This window comes from Rhagoletis pomonella, unplaced genomic scaffold, assembly GCF_013731165.1.
Source record: "Rhagoletis pomonella isolate Grant_MI unplaced genomic scaffold, Rhpom_1.0 Rhpom_scaffold_00013, whole genome shotgun sequence".
NCBI classification, from domain to species: Eukaryota; Metazoa; Arthropoda; class Insecta; order Diptera; family Tephritidae; genus Rhagoletis; species Rhagoletis pomonella.
Genome location: NW_023458567.1, coordinates 16954249 through 16971686, shown reverse-complemented (window position 1 = coordinate 16971686; position 17438 = coordinate 16954249). Strand labels below are relative to the sequence as shown.

General features: G+C 36.6%; 1 protein-coding gene across 1 annotated transcript in view; it reads right to left on the bottom strand.

The window, feature by feature from the left end:
• Nucleotides 1-639: 639 nt before the first annotated feature.
• The window catches only part of LOC118748880 (nuclear pore complex protein Nup88), a 132481-nt gene continuing 115682 nt past the window's right edge, over nucleotides 640-17438 (bottom strand). Inside the window, exons 3-12 of the mRNA XM_036483602.1 lie at nucleotides 12389-12514; nucleotides 9859-10120; nucleotides 9658-9755; nucleotides 9402-9570; nucleotides 8122-8264; nucleotides 7559-7662; nucleotides 6871-7477; nucleotides 6649-6808; nucleotides 6491-6579; nucleotides 640-853 (exon numbers count right to left, since the gene is read on the bottom strand). Of these exons, the coding sequence (XP_036339495.1) occupies nucleotides 790-853; nucleotides 6491-6579; nucleotides 6649-6808; nucleotides 6871-7477; nucleotides 7559-7662; nucleotides 8122-8264; nucleotides 9402-9570; nucleotides 9658-9755; nucleotides 9859-10120; nucleotides 12389-12514 (1822 nt within the window). The 3' untranslated portion in view covers nucleotides 640-789. The remainder of the gene's footprint in view (nucleotides 854-6490; nucleotides 6580-6648; nucleotides 6809-6870; nucleotides 7478-7558; nucleotides 7663-8121; nucleotides 8265-9401; nucleotides 9571-9657; nucleotides 9756-9858; nucleotides 10121-12388; nucleotides 12515-17438) is intronic.

Below are 17438 nucleotides of genomic sequence, written 5' to 3'. Positions count from 1 at the left end.
TATTAGCAGAATAAATAAATTTGTATATATTTTGTTTATAGTTATGGGGTACATATTTTTAGGCTTCGTTTTCTGCATAAACATCCGCAGTTTAGATATGACCCTTCCATTCCAAAAGCGCTCTCCAGCAAAGCTTAGTAGAGTTCTCTTGGAGAGCTGCTCTATTGTTAAATGAAGAGGCTGAAGTTCGGCGACTACTTCCAGCGCCGTCGTAGCAAGAGGATGAATAACAAATGCAGTGTATTGTACTGTGCATTTAAGATAGTGCACTTTAAGTGCTGTTGTTTTATGTTGCCACGATTTCATGACAATCTCGAACCCCTGGGTCTTGCCGATAAGTCTACTTATTTATAGGAAAGGGGAATTTGGAGATCTTTAATGTAAATATTTGTAGTATGCTACGCAGGATCTCTCTAATTACTCCCCGATTTTTGCTTTATAGCAAAGTTTAATATGTAATAAAATACCCAAAACTGTCAGCATAGAATACTTATTTGCTTTAAGGTACTTATTAGACGTTTTCTTTTGGAACATTAAATTTATTGACATATCTTGCATCTTACGAGCATATGTATGTAAGTATCGACGTGACAATTAAATCCGACTTAAAACTAAATTTACGTAAATAAAAAAATTCCATTAACGAAAATGATTTATGCACACATGTATGTATGTATTCAATATCATATATTTACGTTTTGCGGTTTTTACCCACTAACGGCTTGCCGCCATTTTTTTTTAATTGTGTATGTTGATACTAAAATTCGACGGAATTATTAAGTTTGCATTTTAAATGCCAAGTTGCTGATTGATCTGCTTTACATCACGAATTTGTGAATCCACCTCGGCAGCGCTGTAAAACACAATAAAAGAATTTTAATAAAACAAAAATACCTCAAACTGAAGTTTATGAAGATACCTTACAAAACTTGATAATAATTGATATCGGAACACACATGGCTATATCTAGCTTCTTCGCGAAGAGCTTTGTCTACCTACAAGCCAAGAAACAATGCCAGACTCTTGATAAAGAAGATAATTTAAGTAGTAAGTAACGCCATTATTAAAGGCTTGCGCAAGAAGGCCTGAACGAGTGAATTTTAAATTTGATAACAATAATAATAATAGATTGGCGCTTACACAAAAATGAAATTAATCCGCAGTAGCGCAGGTGTCGAGATATTTGAAAAACCCATATCTACATTCCGATATGGTTCATATTTGGAAAAGAAGTAACTCCACAAAAAAATGTTACCGATAGGTGGCGCAGGAGTCGAGAGATAAGTAAAACATTGTATGGAGGGAAAATCTGTCACGTCCGGCATGTCACGTTGGTTATCACATTTTATTCAAAATTAACCAATCAAAAAGGAAAACTTCACAGGATTAGCAGATTTTTTCTTATCTTTACATGTACCTTGAAACTACTTCTGTTTTTGTTTTTACTCCGTTATGACCATCTTTTCATCAATCACCTAATGTTTTTGCCAACCAAAGAACGGTATAAAAGCTACGCCACTGCAATTTTTTTTTATAACAGACTTCCGTTTTCGTGTGATTTATTTAACTCTAAAATCGTACGAATTTCACGTCCGACATAATGGAAACAGACGTATATTACTTAAATAAAAAAAGAAATAACTAAAAAAATACGTCAGGTGGTAGGGGTTGATTTTAGTTCTGTTATTAACCAACAATAAAAGTTTGTCTTAAATTTTTCTTTTACATTACTTGTTTTATTTACCGCGTACAAAATACTTTTCTATGGCATATGCGATAATTTCGCGCATAATAAATAATGTATTGTAACATACTACGACAAAATATTTAGTAAATTTTCAGCAGACCTATAGGGATTTCAGCTCCAATATTTGACATGCTGATGCGTTGTTCGTTGTAGAACAAATTTTCATCAAAAAGGCAATTTCGAAAAAATTGTGGAATTTAAGAGAACTGAGATCAAATTAAAAAATTATTGCAGCGTAATGAGAAAATTGGAAACCTTCTTCACAACAATTCAAAATTTTTACTGTACAGGGTAGCTGCCCCAATACTACAATTAGAGCGCGTGTCTTGGCTAAAAGTTATGACATCTGTACACGATGATACAAACTAGCAAAATTTTAATTTTCTTCAAATCCAATCCCAATCTAAGGTGCATGTCTTTGCTTCAAATTTATTACAGGCTACAGAGTGCACACGATGATTAATATTTTTACTTCCATTCCGTTATCGATTTTTTTTCTTTGCATGATGCATTTCCGAACAGCATCCTTTGCAATTTACGCAACAATTCGGTATCAATCCTAATTTGTGCATAAGATGTGTAAAAGAAAAACTCTCAAAAGAGTTGAGTGTGGTTGTTTTAATAGTATTCAACAAACATGCTTAGAATCAACAGTTTCTCCTAAGCCGTCTGTTTCTTAATTGTTATTTTTTGTACAGCTTCTCCGTTCTAAAACCTTAAATTCGCTTTGTTCTTTTATGCGATAACAGTAAGGTATACTCGGAATTTTTATTTCTACCAAAAAATGCTACTTCTTTTTATTGATCTCTACGCACAAACACTAAAAAAAGGCAATGAAAAGGTATTTTTTTTTTAATTATGATTGAAGTTTGGGCCTTGGATATATGTATATAATACATATTGTATTTCCAGCGACAGGATTTCAACAACCGATAGCAATTTTCATCGCCAAAAATCTCCAAAATAGTAGGCGCGCCTAACAATATGCAAGATCTAGTTACACGCCCCTTATACTTCGCGTTTAGCTGATTTTACATTGCATCTGTTATTTCTTCATTTTGTATACTTTTAGGCCCCATTGCTTTTCATTAAGAGAATATTGCAGACGAAAATTCAGCGTAGCGATTGTCTAGCGCAGTCCACATAAAATTTCGTTTCGATAGCTGACTAGGAATTCATGAATTCAAATGCCGTCGCCTACATAGCAACGCTAAAGCCAACAGAAAGCTGCGTCGTTAGTCAGCTGTTGCAAATAATTAAATAGTTATGTGAAATATTTTTCCTTTTTAATTGAAATTATGTTAATTTAGAGGCCAAAGTATTCCTTCAGAATTCCACTACAGTTTGCTAGTGCAAGAGAATCTCTGAGCTTCCAATTTATCGAAGAATTGCCTATAAAAAAAAACTTCCGTCTTCTTTTAAATAAATCGTGCCATCGAAATTAAAGGTGCAGAATTGTATCTTCCGCTCCCCCTCTTCTTCAGTATAGCATGGCCCATGAGCGCAGATTAAAATTTAAATGTTGTGCTAACTTGGCCTTAGCACTAATTTTATATGCCTGGTGCTATATAGGTTAGGTTAGGTTGAAGTGGCTGCCAGTGACCCCACTAGGACACATATCACACACACCATCGTGTGGATTTCGCGAAACCCAGAAGTTGCCGTATGCCTACTTCGGCTATGTCGGTTAGGTCCTCAAAGAATCCTGAACCCATAAACTTTTGTCTTCTTCTACAAAGTGCGGGGCAATCGCATAACAGGTGCCGCAAGCTTTCTGGCTATTCATTTCTGCAGCTTCTGCAGAAATCGTTATGGGGGATCCCTAACCTCTCCGAGTGCCTTCCAATAGCAACATGGCCTGTTAGCAGACCCACAGCTGCGGCTAGGTCCCCCCTGCTCAGCATGAGGAGATCCTTCGACCGCTTTTTGTCCCATTTTGGCCATGTAAGCTTCGTCTTGTTGCAAGTGGTGAGGCTATCCCACCTGTCCGTTGCTAGTTTAAGTGACAGATCCCTTAGAATGAGCTTGCAGGTAGCGAGCGGAATGCCTAATCCCTTCCAGGCCGTCCGCCTTTTCATTGCCTGGTATGTTCTGGTGCCCCAGAACCCATACCAAGTGAAGCGCAGACTGCTCAGCCATCTCGTTTAGAGATCTGCGACAGTCCGCTACGGTTTTTGAACTGCATGTGACGGAGTCGAGCGCTTTGAGTGCGGCCCGACTGTCTGAGTAAATGAAGATATCGTTATAAATGACTTCTCTTGTACGTAGATGTTCAACCGCTTCCTGTATAGCAGCGACCTCATCTTGAAAGACGCTGCAGTGATTGGATAAGCGAAAACCTATTTCCAGCCCCAGCAGCGCTGAGAAGACCCCCCCTCCTACCTTGCCGTCTAGCTTAGAGTCAGCGGTGTAGAGGTGGAGTGATCCATTTTCATCGGGAGCCCCTCCTGACCAGAATTTTCTATCTGGAATGGAAATCCTATACCTCTTGGTGAAGTTCAACTTTGGTGCACAGTAATCCGTGTCCGGTATATTTACGTTCTTTAAGATTGCGGTGTGGCCTTTCTGAGTGTCCCTCTAGCCTGGTAGTTCCCTCAACCTCAAGGCGGCACACCCCGCTGATTGTTTTCCAACAATTTCAATTGGCAAAATGTCGAGCAGCACGCACATAGCGTCCGATGGAGTTGTGCGCAGAGCCCCACAGATGCAGAGCATCACAGTTCTTTGCACCTTTTGGAGTGCTTCAGTTGTAGATTTCCTGTGGAGACTTGGCCACCATACCAAGACCCCATATAATAGAATCGGCCTAACAACTACCGTGTAAAGCCAGTACATGATGCTAGGGGACAGGCCCCAGCTACGCCCAATCGCCCCCTTACAGCTGTAGAGGGCTACCGTCGCTTTTTTAACACGCTCTTGTATATTTTGCGCCCAGTTCAGCTTTTTGTCCAGGACTACGCCTAGTCATTTTGCGCTATATAATTGGTGCTATATAATAAGTTTTAATCACAACTGCGTCCTGATTTGGCACTTGAACTCGTATGGACTTCTAAAACCTAATTATATAATTTTTTTTTTACATTATTTTGGGAGAGCATTCTTCCGACAAGCTGTTCCTCGTCGTAGGTTTAACAATTTACATCTTTGCCACAATACTCAGAATACCATACGAGCATTACAAACATAAGTTTGGGAAAATGATCGAGCTATCTCGATAAGGCATTCGGGGCCTTCCGGGATCAACTGCTGTTTTATTAGAAAATTTATTAGTGTAGCTGATTAAAAAATGAAAATATTGTACAGCCGGAGTTCATACGGATGAGCCGAATAGGTCACCGTATATGCAGATATCTGTGATAATACCAATTGCATCGGGACGGGTTTATTGTGATTTGAAATCAGACATAAATAAATAAAAAATATGAAGGGAGAGTAAAAAGGAAATTCGCAGCTACAAAAAATATGTGCTTTATTAGAAAGAGCCCACAAAGTTGATGAAATAAGGCACGTAAGCGCTCGCCAATTCACAAACAGCATTTAACTACTTGGAAAAGGCTGGATACAAAAAAAATGTATATATGTTTGGCCCCTTCATGAATAAACGGTAAGCAATTTAATGAACCTAATTTCCATCTGTACATTGCTTTTTAAAATAAACGTAATTGAAATATTTTTACGAATGAAGAAGATCATGGTGCAAGAGGAATGAAGCTGCAAGAATACATAGGTGGTAAAATCAGGATTGACCCAAGGTAAGGTAATGTTATGTGTTTTTTGCGATTAGAACGGTATTGATAATTATAAAAAGCTACAGCCTTTTCAATCGATCAATTCTGATGTCTACTAATAACCAAATTACACTAATTTATCAAAAGCTGAACTAGATCAATATAAACATAATTGCGTCCCATCATAGCAACGTCAGTCCGCAGATAAGTTGGAGGACTTGGTACAAATTAAGAGCGCTTGCCTGGGAAGATTGGATACATTCACCATAAAACTAGCACCTTGCGCTCTTATATTACTTGTTTCAGCCTTTACCATTAAAAAACATTCAGGGGGCTCGATAGTGTTAAGCTGGCTCCAAAATAGGCCTGTGAAAATCATTTGATTCAATTATTCGCTCAGAAACCATAAAAGTTCTACAATGGGATAATTAATGTTCATAGATATCTGGTTTATACAATTGACCTGGTGTTATTTTTGCATGGCTCATTGCCATACGTTCAGCATGAAAGGTTATTCAGCATTGCTCAACAAAAATCGCTTGCCTCAAAGTAGATTGCAAGTCAAATCTGGCAGTATGAGGAGCATTTAACTAGAACTAACATGTTGTTTCACGCGCCTGCTATTCCTTTGAAGACTTTTAGCGATCAAAATTTGCGGTAGCGAATGTTGGAATTCGGCACAACCGGAACGACTCAGATTCATATCTGACCAAGGACTGTCACTGCAGCAACATTGCACAAAAATTCTTCGGGGATTTTGTATCCCATTACAACAACAAGAACATGATTTTAAGATGTTTGCACCTTTTTCACTTTTAGTAAATGCCTTTCTGTTTAATTAATTAACTTCAAATGTAGAACAATCTTACTAGACTCACGGGCTAACTGGAGTTCCCCTTAGTGTGTACTCATATCATTAAGGCCCTAACTCTGGCAATTGATTTCAAAGGTCACGCGCATTATAGAACATTTAACTTCGAATGAAGGAAACTATTTCATTAAAATATTCACTTACACCTGCATTAAAATTTCCTTGATATTCTTCTCCTGTCGCTCGGGTAAATGAAATGTCTTCTTCTTTGCAGTCTGATTGTATTTGGAAATCTGTAGAGAACAAAATGTGAGGTCATGAGTTTCAAATATTCCAATAAACCATAAATCAAGAACAGTTACATGATAGGTTTGCTTGTTGATGGTGTCGCGCGCCTTTTGAATGCAATTAGTCAAAGCTTTAGTCTCCTTATTGATGCGTTCCACCTCTTGGGCGAATTCCCTATCAGCAATTGGATTAGTGGGAAGGCGGGTGTGAGCCTGACGTACAAGGTGTTGACATCTGTTGAGAAAATGTCCATTAAGAACTATTTTAAAATAAAAATTGGCTTCTTTCCTACTCACTTCTTCGTTATGATCTCTTGCTGATCGCTTATCTCCTCAAAACGCTCGGCAAGCCTGTGCGCTGTCTCCCTTATATTCTCACGCTCCTTTTCCAAATCGGCAATTTCACGCCCCTGTTGCTCCTTGCGCAACTTAATCGTATTCACGCGCTTATTAATCTCAGCGCGCACTTGTTCGTGACGCTTCAAGTATTGTGTGCGCAAAACCTCAATGGCTTGCGTCAATAGCTCATAGCAGTCCTGTGGCGTTGGTGTGCTAGTCTTATCTACCGAGAGTATCGGTTGTGTGACATCACGTTTGAGCATGCTCTTAACATGATCTACAAACGATGGCTCCAGCATACGATCCAATTCTGACTTGGCATTCAATTTGGGTAATGACCTATCGGTTTCTTCTTTAATTTTCACAGATTCCACTAGTATTTTGGGATCAATGATGAGTTTCAGACTGATAACCTCACCGCTGCCGAGTAGTAGTACTACGCCGGACGGCATTTGGAGTAGCACAAAGCCGAGTACGGCGTTAATGCGCTCGCTGGGATCGATTTTAGTGCAAACGATATACTCGGCATGCGAGGCGATCGAGAGTGGGCTGATATCGGAGTCAACTATGGCGTGGAAAGGTGGGGGTAATGAAGGGTTAGTATGTCTGTTAGTGTGATGTTATGTTATAGAGTATAATTTCTTACCATCACTTTCTACGAACCGCTGCAATTCGGATATAAAATTAACGGTTATCGCATGCAGTCCGGCATTGTGGTAGGCAAAGTAGCGCATCTCATTGATGTAGTCACTGGAAAATATTTGGAGGTTATGATTTTTCAAATATCCTTATATACATTGTAGGAAAATTGAAAATAAAATAAAGAAACAAATAAAACAAAGCAAAATAAAATAAAATTAATTAAAATTAAAGAAAATGGTATGAAACTGGATAAAATAATGCAAAACGAAAAATTAAATAATTTCAAATTAAAAATATGTAAATTCAAAAAAAAAATAATAAAAAAACAAAAAACTTGAAACTAAAATGAGTTAAAAAATAGTAAAAAATAAAATTGAATAAAAAATCAAAAAAAAAATTAAATAAAAAATATTAAAATTAAATGAAAATATGTGTAATAGAAGATTTTATATTAAAAAAGAAATTACACCAAATTACATGAGGAAATTACACCAAATAAAAAAGTATCAATATAAGTTTTACAAAAAATGTTTCCTGTTTAGAATCCTTAAATTTATATCATCGTACCCTTTCAAATATATTGGACAATTGTATGTTTTCGATTTTGGATCGTCCTTGGGCAAACCCAACTCCAACATCACCGTCTCTAGCACATGCACTGTATACTCGGATGGATATATGATCAAGCTGACATCGACTTCGTTGAAGGACTATGAAAGTAGAAAAAAGTAATGTTAAAGAGCATGAGAAAATTTTGGGTTATGCGTTAAGAAAATATTTTGTCTATGATCAAACTGACATAGCCTTTGTTGAAGGACTAAAAGGTAGAAAATAACGACGCAAATAATAACTTATGACAGCAAGTCGTAAAAATTAATGAGTGAAATTTTTTTGGTTATACGTTTCTACAGATTGCTGCCAAATACATCCCTGCTTAAAAATTCAAAACCATATCATAAAAAGAGTACATGTATTGCTATCTTTACGCCAGTCAATCGTTGTTGCTGTTGTAACAGCATAGAAATTCCTTAACGAGGTTTGGGGAATGCTCTTTAGCAACAGTTCTTGGCCATATATAAATCAGAACCTTTCCGGTTATGAGACCCAACGGTCGTGAAAAGGATTAATCGTCGTTAAGTTCAACTAACGGAAGGCTCAAGAAAAAATGCTGTTGTGCCAGAGTAACGCAGGTCTCTCGAGGCAGATAAAGCTCTAAGTCTTTGCTGCGGTAGCAGCTGAGCAGAAGATGTTCAGACGGCATCAGAAGACAACTCACAGATGTTCAGAGTGCTGTGTTTTGATATATTTGTACCTTCGTTCATCGCACCCCGCTGGTTGCCAACAACTCTTATTTGTCCTCGCCTCAAATGCGGCCGGCAAGCGACTTCGAAGACTCTGTTGCGGCTCTGTACTTCAAGGGTCATCGCGATTGTGCGCGCAGAGAAAAAGAGCAGCCTGTCGAAAGTATCCCCTAGAATTTTTAGCTTGTTCAGAGTCGGGCCTTTTACACTATCGACATAAATTTCAATTTTCAGCCTGACCTCATACGTACTGGTGGCAAATATGGTTCCGAAGAATTTCGTGGAGGAGAACGTTAGACTACTAGAGAAGAAGAATGAAGCCAGATCGCACGGGTTGCGGTTTACTTCCGAACACAGGTCATCAATCACAATACCTGACACCAATATTTAGTAATCGCCAGCGTATGAGACCAGGAAAACTACCTCAAGTGCCTTGAATTAAACAGAAGCCGGGAGAGGACAACACCCCATGAAAATTACTGTTTATATTTTTTTGCGCTTCTTCATATAATTCGCCGTAGTTTCCAATCTTCTCTTACTACTTACCTCTTCTGCCTCTTCTGCTTCCAGTAATAGTGCATGATGCAGATTGCCATTCGATTCGGCAATAATCAGTGTGGGAGGCAAGGATGGAATGACTAAAATAGCGCATGAATCTAAGCCATAATTATCGCTGCTCTGTGGTGTAATTGTTAGCGGACCTTGTAGGCGTGGTCTGCATAAGAAAAAGGTACATACATACAAATATCAATAACCTGAAAAATTTATAATTTTAGAATCAAATATTTACAAACAAACTTACTTATGGCAATCTAGTCCGGCCATTAGTATATAAATGTTACCACTTTCACGCAGCACAACTATTGGCCACTCAATGCGTTCTGAGTTCTGTGAATTTTTCTGTGAAATAAAATAAATATAATAATATTTATGGAACAATTATATATGAGCACGGGTCATCAGCCGAACGAGTCAACCTTGAAATTCTACAAAAAAGACTTACCTTTCCTGTAGCACTTTCATTTAGTGTCTTCGATAAATTGCGACTATTATTTAGTGATTCCTTAGTGCTATTATTGGTTATCGTGGAATTGTAATTCATTGCTCCATCCTCTTTTTGCGCCACAGCGGGCGCGATATCAAAATCGACCGCTACTTCACCAAGCATCAAAGCCGTAGACAGCGAACTATTAAGACTGTTATCGGATTTAATTGGAACTGGACCAACTTGCCAAACATGGCGTAGAGTGGAATTATCATAAACCCTGAAAATTGAAAAAAATATGTATAGTAAATAACAAAAATTAGCGCATGCTAAAAATAATAAAGAATAATAAAAAATTTGCAGTCAGAAAGAGCCAGCTAGGAAGCATTTTTTTCAATTAAATATACATTTCCTACAATTCGCAACTTGCTGAAGAAAGCTGTTTAGTTTAAAGAACGAAATTTAACTATATTTACATAGACTGCGCAGGCCCTCGTAAACAGTTTAAGCGCCGCTGTGTTGTAACGAACATGAGGGGAGCGAAGGAGCTTCGTAAACTGATCAAAGCGTAGCTCTAACATTGAAAGAGTTTCTAAGCGTTCTCCAACTTTGCCTCGTTCTTCTCCACCAGGTTGTGGAAGCTGAGGTCTTTGACGCAACATATCGGTGCGACGTAGTAAACGTATAGTGGTACTTCATTCTTTCACTACTGGGAAAAATCGGACGGTGGAAGGTATTTTCATTACCAGCCTGTCATCGGGGGAAAAAGAGGGAGGACATGACACCGAACCTCCGGAGCTAATATTTCGGTGCGCCTTTCCTTACTGGATAGACTGGCACTATTATGGTAAGGACGGCTTTTTACAGCCGACGTCATCAATGTACACAAGGACGTGCATCTAATAGACTTTAGCTCTGAAACTGGAATCTTTTTCGAGACGGAACGCATTCCTCCTTGATAACTGCCTTTTGAACAAAAGTAATCGAATAGCTAATCCAGCATGACAGACAAAAAAGCGTACGCTTATGTCGGTGCCAGGTCGTGTAGACGCGAAGCGCCACGAAAAAGCTGACTCAGTTGTTAGTGCTGTTTCGGTGGAGAATTTCATTGCTCCACAGTCGCCTGGGGCAGCTCAGTCATGCACAAGGCTGTAATCGGTCGTATTTTTCTAGTGATAGGAGTTATCGAGTTCTTTTGAGGATCGACTTCTTTGGTACCGACACTTTTATAGATCGGGTATTTTTGAGAGTACTGAGTACTCTCATTAAATACATGTACACATGTTGGTAACATTTCAATGCTTAGTGCACAAATCTCACAAATTAATATATTGATCCCAAATTACGTCAAATGAATGGCGCACTGCATTGGGTACAAGTATTGTACATACTTGAAAATTATTGACACTTGAAACTGAGTCCAATCATTTGTGAATACCGGTAAATGTAAGGAGAACTCAGTTCTTCTAGGTATCTACAAATTCGACACTTAATATTGAGTACTTTGAATACATGTGTCAGAGTGATGATTGGAGCAGAGTGTTTTTGAGTACGGAGTTCTTTTGTGAGTGCTGAGTACTTGGAAACTTGGGTTTCGGCGATACTGCCCAACCCTAATTTTTTCACAGAATCAATATGAATGACCTAATGACAGAATCACTATGAATAATGACAGGACTAGACTTCTGTGGCGTCGGGCCTAATCTCCGGAAAAAATCAGAGACAACGGAAAAAATTAAAGGACCGAGACAATATAAAAAGATGAAAATTAAAAGATAAAGATAAAAAAAGATACAAACAAAAATGAAGATAAGGATAAGGTATAAGGATAAAGTTAAAGATGAAGATAAAGAAGAAGATGGATATGAAAATAAAAGGAAGGATGAATATACAAATAAAGATAAAGGCCAAGATGAAGACGGAGATGAAGATAAATATAAAGGTAAAGAAGAAGATGGAGATGAAGGTAAATGTAAAGATAAAGACAGAGATAAATATAGAGATAAAGATAGAAAAAATGGTATATATAAAGATAAAAATACAATACAGATAAATATTAAGATGTAGATAAAATTAAAAAGAAGATGAAAACAAAGCCAAAGGTAGACAAAATACACAAGATAAAAAAGACAAAGCCAAGAGCAAAAACATTAACACAGCCAAGAAAAAGGGCAAAGGCCAAGGCTTAGATTAAAGTATATTCACAAATTTCTGCCGTATGAAACGAACTAGAAATTACTCTTATCTGTCTTTTTTGGTCAGAAAAAGTTATCAAGCGCGTGTCTTTCTAGAAAAGCAAATAGCAATATATATCTTTTCCATATTTTATTAGCCCAAAACCATGGCATATTTAACTCCTTTCATTGCATTCGAAACTAGTCCATTTCAAGCACATTTTACCCTACTTCCTAGTTGTATTACTTTACTCAACAAAAACGCTTATTTAAAACGTCACAACTGCAGTTAATTGTGGCCAAACAACTAAACAATAAATTAGACGCTTGGATTAGAAAATACATTGCCAGTTGTCAGCCAACAAAACACTTACCGTATGGTATTGTCCGAGAGTAGAACGAGCAGATGCGAGTCGGTAGGTGAAAACGGATGCCAGCGCAACTGACGCAGTTCCAGGTGTGGATTGTTGCTAAAGACCAAAGCATCTAAATTAAAAGCGCTGCAATGAGACAATAAGAGAAAGAATGAGTTAGAAAAAGAGCGATAAAGTCAGAGAAAAAAAAAAAAAGAAAAAATAGAAAAAAAATTCAAGAAAAATGTATGTATAAGTAGAGTGCAAAAAAAGATTGGCAGACCACGCTTAATGCATGTCGCACTCATACTTAGTAAGCTAAACATTTAAGCGTTTAAAATATGAATATTTATTTCATTAGCCAAAATTTTGGTTAAGTGTTTGTGCCGCAGCTATGTAGCTAGCTGTTGTTGTTGCCAGCTAAATTTATATAGTTTTTGTTGGCTTAATGCGGTTTAAAATGTTAGCAAATAAATTCACTTAGAAAAGCCAACAAACGCTGTCGCTTGCCGCAATTTAAATGTTGCACATGTGTGCGCTGCCTAAAAGGAGTCGATTTTTTTTCATAAAGAGAAAACTAAAAAAAAAAACTAAAAAATAAATAAATAAAAAACAGTAAGAGAATCTGCCTATTCAAAGGCGTAAAAGACAACTTCCCATTCTGCTGCAAGTTTTTGAACAGCAGCAATGCGCCTACAGTAGTTATTTAAATACAAAATCCACAGGAGACTTGTTAAATGAGTTAATTTACCTGAACCAGCAGCAACAATGGAAGCGAGTAAGAAAAACAAAAACACATAAGTGCCAAGCAGTACCACTTAATGACTTCTAGTTACATACATAATGCATCTATGTACTGGTATGCATGCATCCCGCTTTGATAAGCTCAATTTATGCGCAAAAAATTTCCATAATGAAAAGCGGAAGTCAACCAAACCGAGCATTTATGCGAGTAAGAGTATCTTAAGCGGTTAAATAGACTATCTCCTGTTTTGTTCTTATAAGTCGCTGGGCGCATACTTGAGTTCCTCACACGTTGATTCCGGATGGTAAATTATGCATAACGTAAAACACATATTCCGCACTCATAAGCACAGTATCAGAGCTTTGTTTTTAATTATTTACATAACTGCTACTACTGATGTGTTCGCGCACTGATAAGCGCTTAAAAGGTGGTATAATTTGGAATGACAATACGCGTATGAGCAGAGTGTATACTGTATGTATACAAACATATGTATATATTAGAGGTACGTAAAATACGAGTATGTACTATACATACCTACGGGTGTTGCCAGATTTCTTTTTTTCAACCATACGGGACAAACGCATAATTTCTCTCAAAAATACGGGATTTACAAAAATTTAACGGGACAAATGAGAAATAAAGGATTTGCTTTAAATGCCCAACTACGAACCACATATTAACAAAGGTGATCCATTTCAACGAAGTAATGCTTAGATTAGTTATAAACTTATGATAAATTTCGTGTATTTCATGACAACACTTTTTAATTTATACAAAAATATGTATGTACGTGAACAAATAATTGACAAAACCAAAAAAAGAAAACAAAGTAAGAGATACAGTTGCGGTCAAAATAATAGCAGCAAAATTCAAAATGATGCTGTTGGCACCTTATATATATTTATTTATTGTTAATAATAATTTTCATTTAAAATATGAGTCGATCTGTATCAGATACCACATAAATAAAGCTCGCACAAAGTTCGCAAAAATTAATTAAACCAAAAAAAAAATGTAATAAAATTTTCGATATTTTTAATTAGATTTACTAGAAAGATTTCGAGTATGCGGTTTTATCGCCCATTCAATTTCAGTACAATAAAGTGCAAGTTTTAAGTCGCCAAAAATTACAATTGATTTTTTAGATTATTTTTTTGTGGAGGGTTTTGCGCATTTTCTTCCATATAAAAGTCAGTTTTGTTCATGCATTAACTATATGGAAGAAAACTCGCAACACCCTCCACAAAAAAAAAAAAAAATCTAAAAAATCAACGGTAATTTTTAGCCACATTTCTTTTACGGAGTTGCATGCAACGATGCTTGCTAATGACCTACTCATAATAGCCGCGTTAAACTGTGACCATGTTGAGTAGGAGTATACAGGTTGAAAAGAATAATGAAATTGTCGAAAATACAAAAAAAATCTTGTCCCGGCGAATACGCGACATTTGGCAACGCTAATACCTATTCAAGAACAGTTTAGATGAACTCGGCTAATAAAAAAAGTTTTTACCTAAGGATTGTACGCCATACTTTTTCCTTTATTGTACTATTGAAATATTCAAATGAAATATTTTAAATAATGAGCGCCTTTTTGTTTGTGGTGCCAAATTGGAGTTACTTTTCATAATAGTCCAGAGCCTTCGTTTTTAAAACCGATTTCATATTTTTTTTAGATAAAAGTTTTTGAGATTTAGGAGAGATTTGTCGAGCCAGATTTTTGGCGGGATAAAAAATTTAAAATGTTTAAAATTCGAATTTTAGTGCACAAAGGTAAAATAGAGGGATTTTAAGTGTCCCACCAGCAACATTCATTAAATTTATAGTTACAAAGAATTTAGAAACCGTATGGATTTTTTTTTTTTAATATTCTTCACTGTTGTATAAGTTCCGACGACATAGTTATAATTCAAAATTGATTATATTCTGAAGTAAAATGGAATGGCCCATGTGGCAAACCCTTTCAAAATATTTTCAAAATAAAGCTCTTTTTTAAATCTGTTTCGTTTGATGACAATATTGTAATCATATTTTCGTTAATTAATTAAATTAAAGTTTGGCTTTAGAACAGAAAATTATACATACATATGTATTTAACTTTTTGAATTAATAAATTTGTCTTTTAACCCGGTGGAAACCACCTTAAAAATATTAAAATAAGCATTCTTAAAACTCTTGTTTTACCTACATAATTGTAATACTTAATATAACTTAATAAATTAAATTTTATTTCTTGAAACGTGGCAACCTTCTTCAAACTTTGTTTTTACGTTTGTTCTTTTGACATCTAATGCATATTATAACATCGCGCTGAATTTATAATTTTAAATAATTTTAAAACTTTGAACAGATGGCAATCGCGTCCCAAAAAATATCCTACGTACATATAACACAATAGTTGTATTTTTATAAAAAGCTGTTTTTCATGGTCCGTGAAGGTCGTCGCACACAGGTTGATTTAGGCGCCAAAACTATTTTCTGATCCATGTCTGATCTAAAGAGGATAACAAATAAAAATCCGTTGTTTACTTCTAAACATTTGCAAATTTCTAATTCGATTTCGTAAAAAAATTTTGAGTATGCAGTTTCGTTGCGGATAAAAAAATTTTAGTATAATAAAGTGCAAGATTTATGTTTGTTATTTTTGAAAAAATGTTACTCATACGACATGTACCACACCACATATATATGAAAGTCTACAGTCAAGATGGTAACAAACCACCAAGCGAGGGAATAAATCTCGAAGTTGAGATTTTTTAATTTGTATAAATAGTTACTACAACCATCCAAATAACGGGGTATTAATTGGTACTATTCACTAATATTTTCCTACACTCAGTGAAAGTACATTGGTATGATGAGATATAAGAGTAAGTAATCGTGTTTTTAGCTAATAATTCACGACAATTTCTGACGAAACAACCCTTAATAATTTGCATATTTAATGATGGCTCCACCCATCTAAAAAGCCCGCAGCATTTTCGAGCGAATGAATGAATACATCTTCATTGGACATGTGGACGCATGTGACCACACAAATACATACATACCAACGTCACAAATAACAGAGTTCGCATACATATTGTATGTACTACTTACCGCCACACTTACCAGCCAACGTAAGTGCAACATTGTCCGAACTCAAGGATATGTGCCCGAAAAAATGTCAAATGAATGTAAAAGGCGGTTTCAAATACATTTGAAAGCGAATAAAAAAGGATAATGTAAGGCAAAACCGAATGTAAGAAATGTCGAAAAAAACTGAGACAAAAGGAAAAAGGGATTAGAAAAGGGGGGATGCAACTGATATTTTTAAATGCTATTTTTAAGCGGGCACGACTGAGTATAGATAGGCCGCCGCAGGGTTGGCGCAATGGTCAAAGGCAACTGGGCAGCAGACACGACAGAATTTGTACTTGCAACACACAGCCACTTACATTTATACGCATATACTTAGCGCAACAAATCTTTGGTAATGACACCCGGTTGGGCGCGGAGCGCGGCGCCACAGTTGGGCGATATGCTAAGCGGCCACTGGCGCACACACAAACTCTTAACCCGTTTTTTTTTGCTAACGAAAATCTACGAATTTTTCAAGGATTTTTTTATTTTTATTTACAGTGCATACATACATCCTTAAGCAGCTAAATATAAAAAGTTTCAACTGCGGTTGTATTAGCTGGCAAGGCGAGGCTGGGAAAGGGCGCTGATGGGGTAGCGTGGAGCGAGCGACAGTGACAGTAGCGGTCGCTGCTCATTATGCGCATTTGCCGCAGGAGATACGCGTCTATGTATATGTGTGTGTGTGAGTCCACAAACGGACGCTGGCCTTTTATTTCAGCTAATAATTTTAATTTTATTTAAAATTATGTTCCGCTGCCACAAATGCACTCTATGCTTACTAATGTGCCGCGCTTTTGAAGCGGTGAGCGAAACGAACGTAGAAAAAAGAATGAACGCAAAAAAATGTGGTGTGTGGGTGTACGGGAGAGTGTGCGTGAGCATAGCAAAACACGCAAAGTGCACTCTACATGCTCATAAAATATGCTTGTAACGAAAAAGAACATCGTTGTTTGGCAAAACTTTAGCTGGCCATTTGAGATTCGTAGATGTATGTATGTATGTATATAATTCATTCAAATAATTTTTATTAACAGATTTGAATTTTTATTTTTATTTTTTTTAATTAATCAAAAAACATATCTATATATATCCTCTGCAATAACGGTACAACTAAAAATTTCATGTTTTTCAATTACATATATAGTGGATTAGGTTTATAAATAACCACATTTTTCTCTCTGGCAAATCGACATTTGCTGA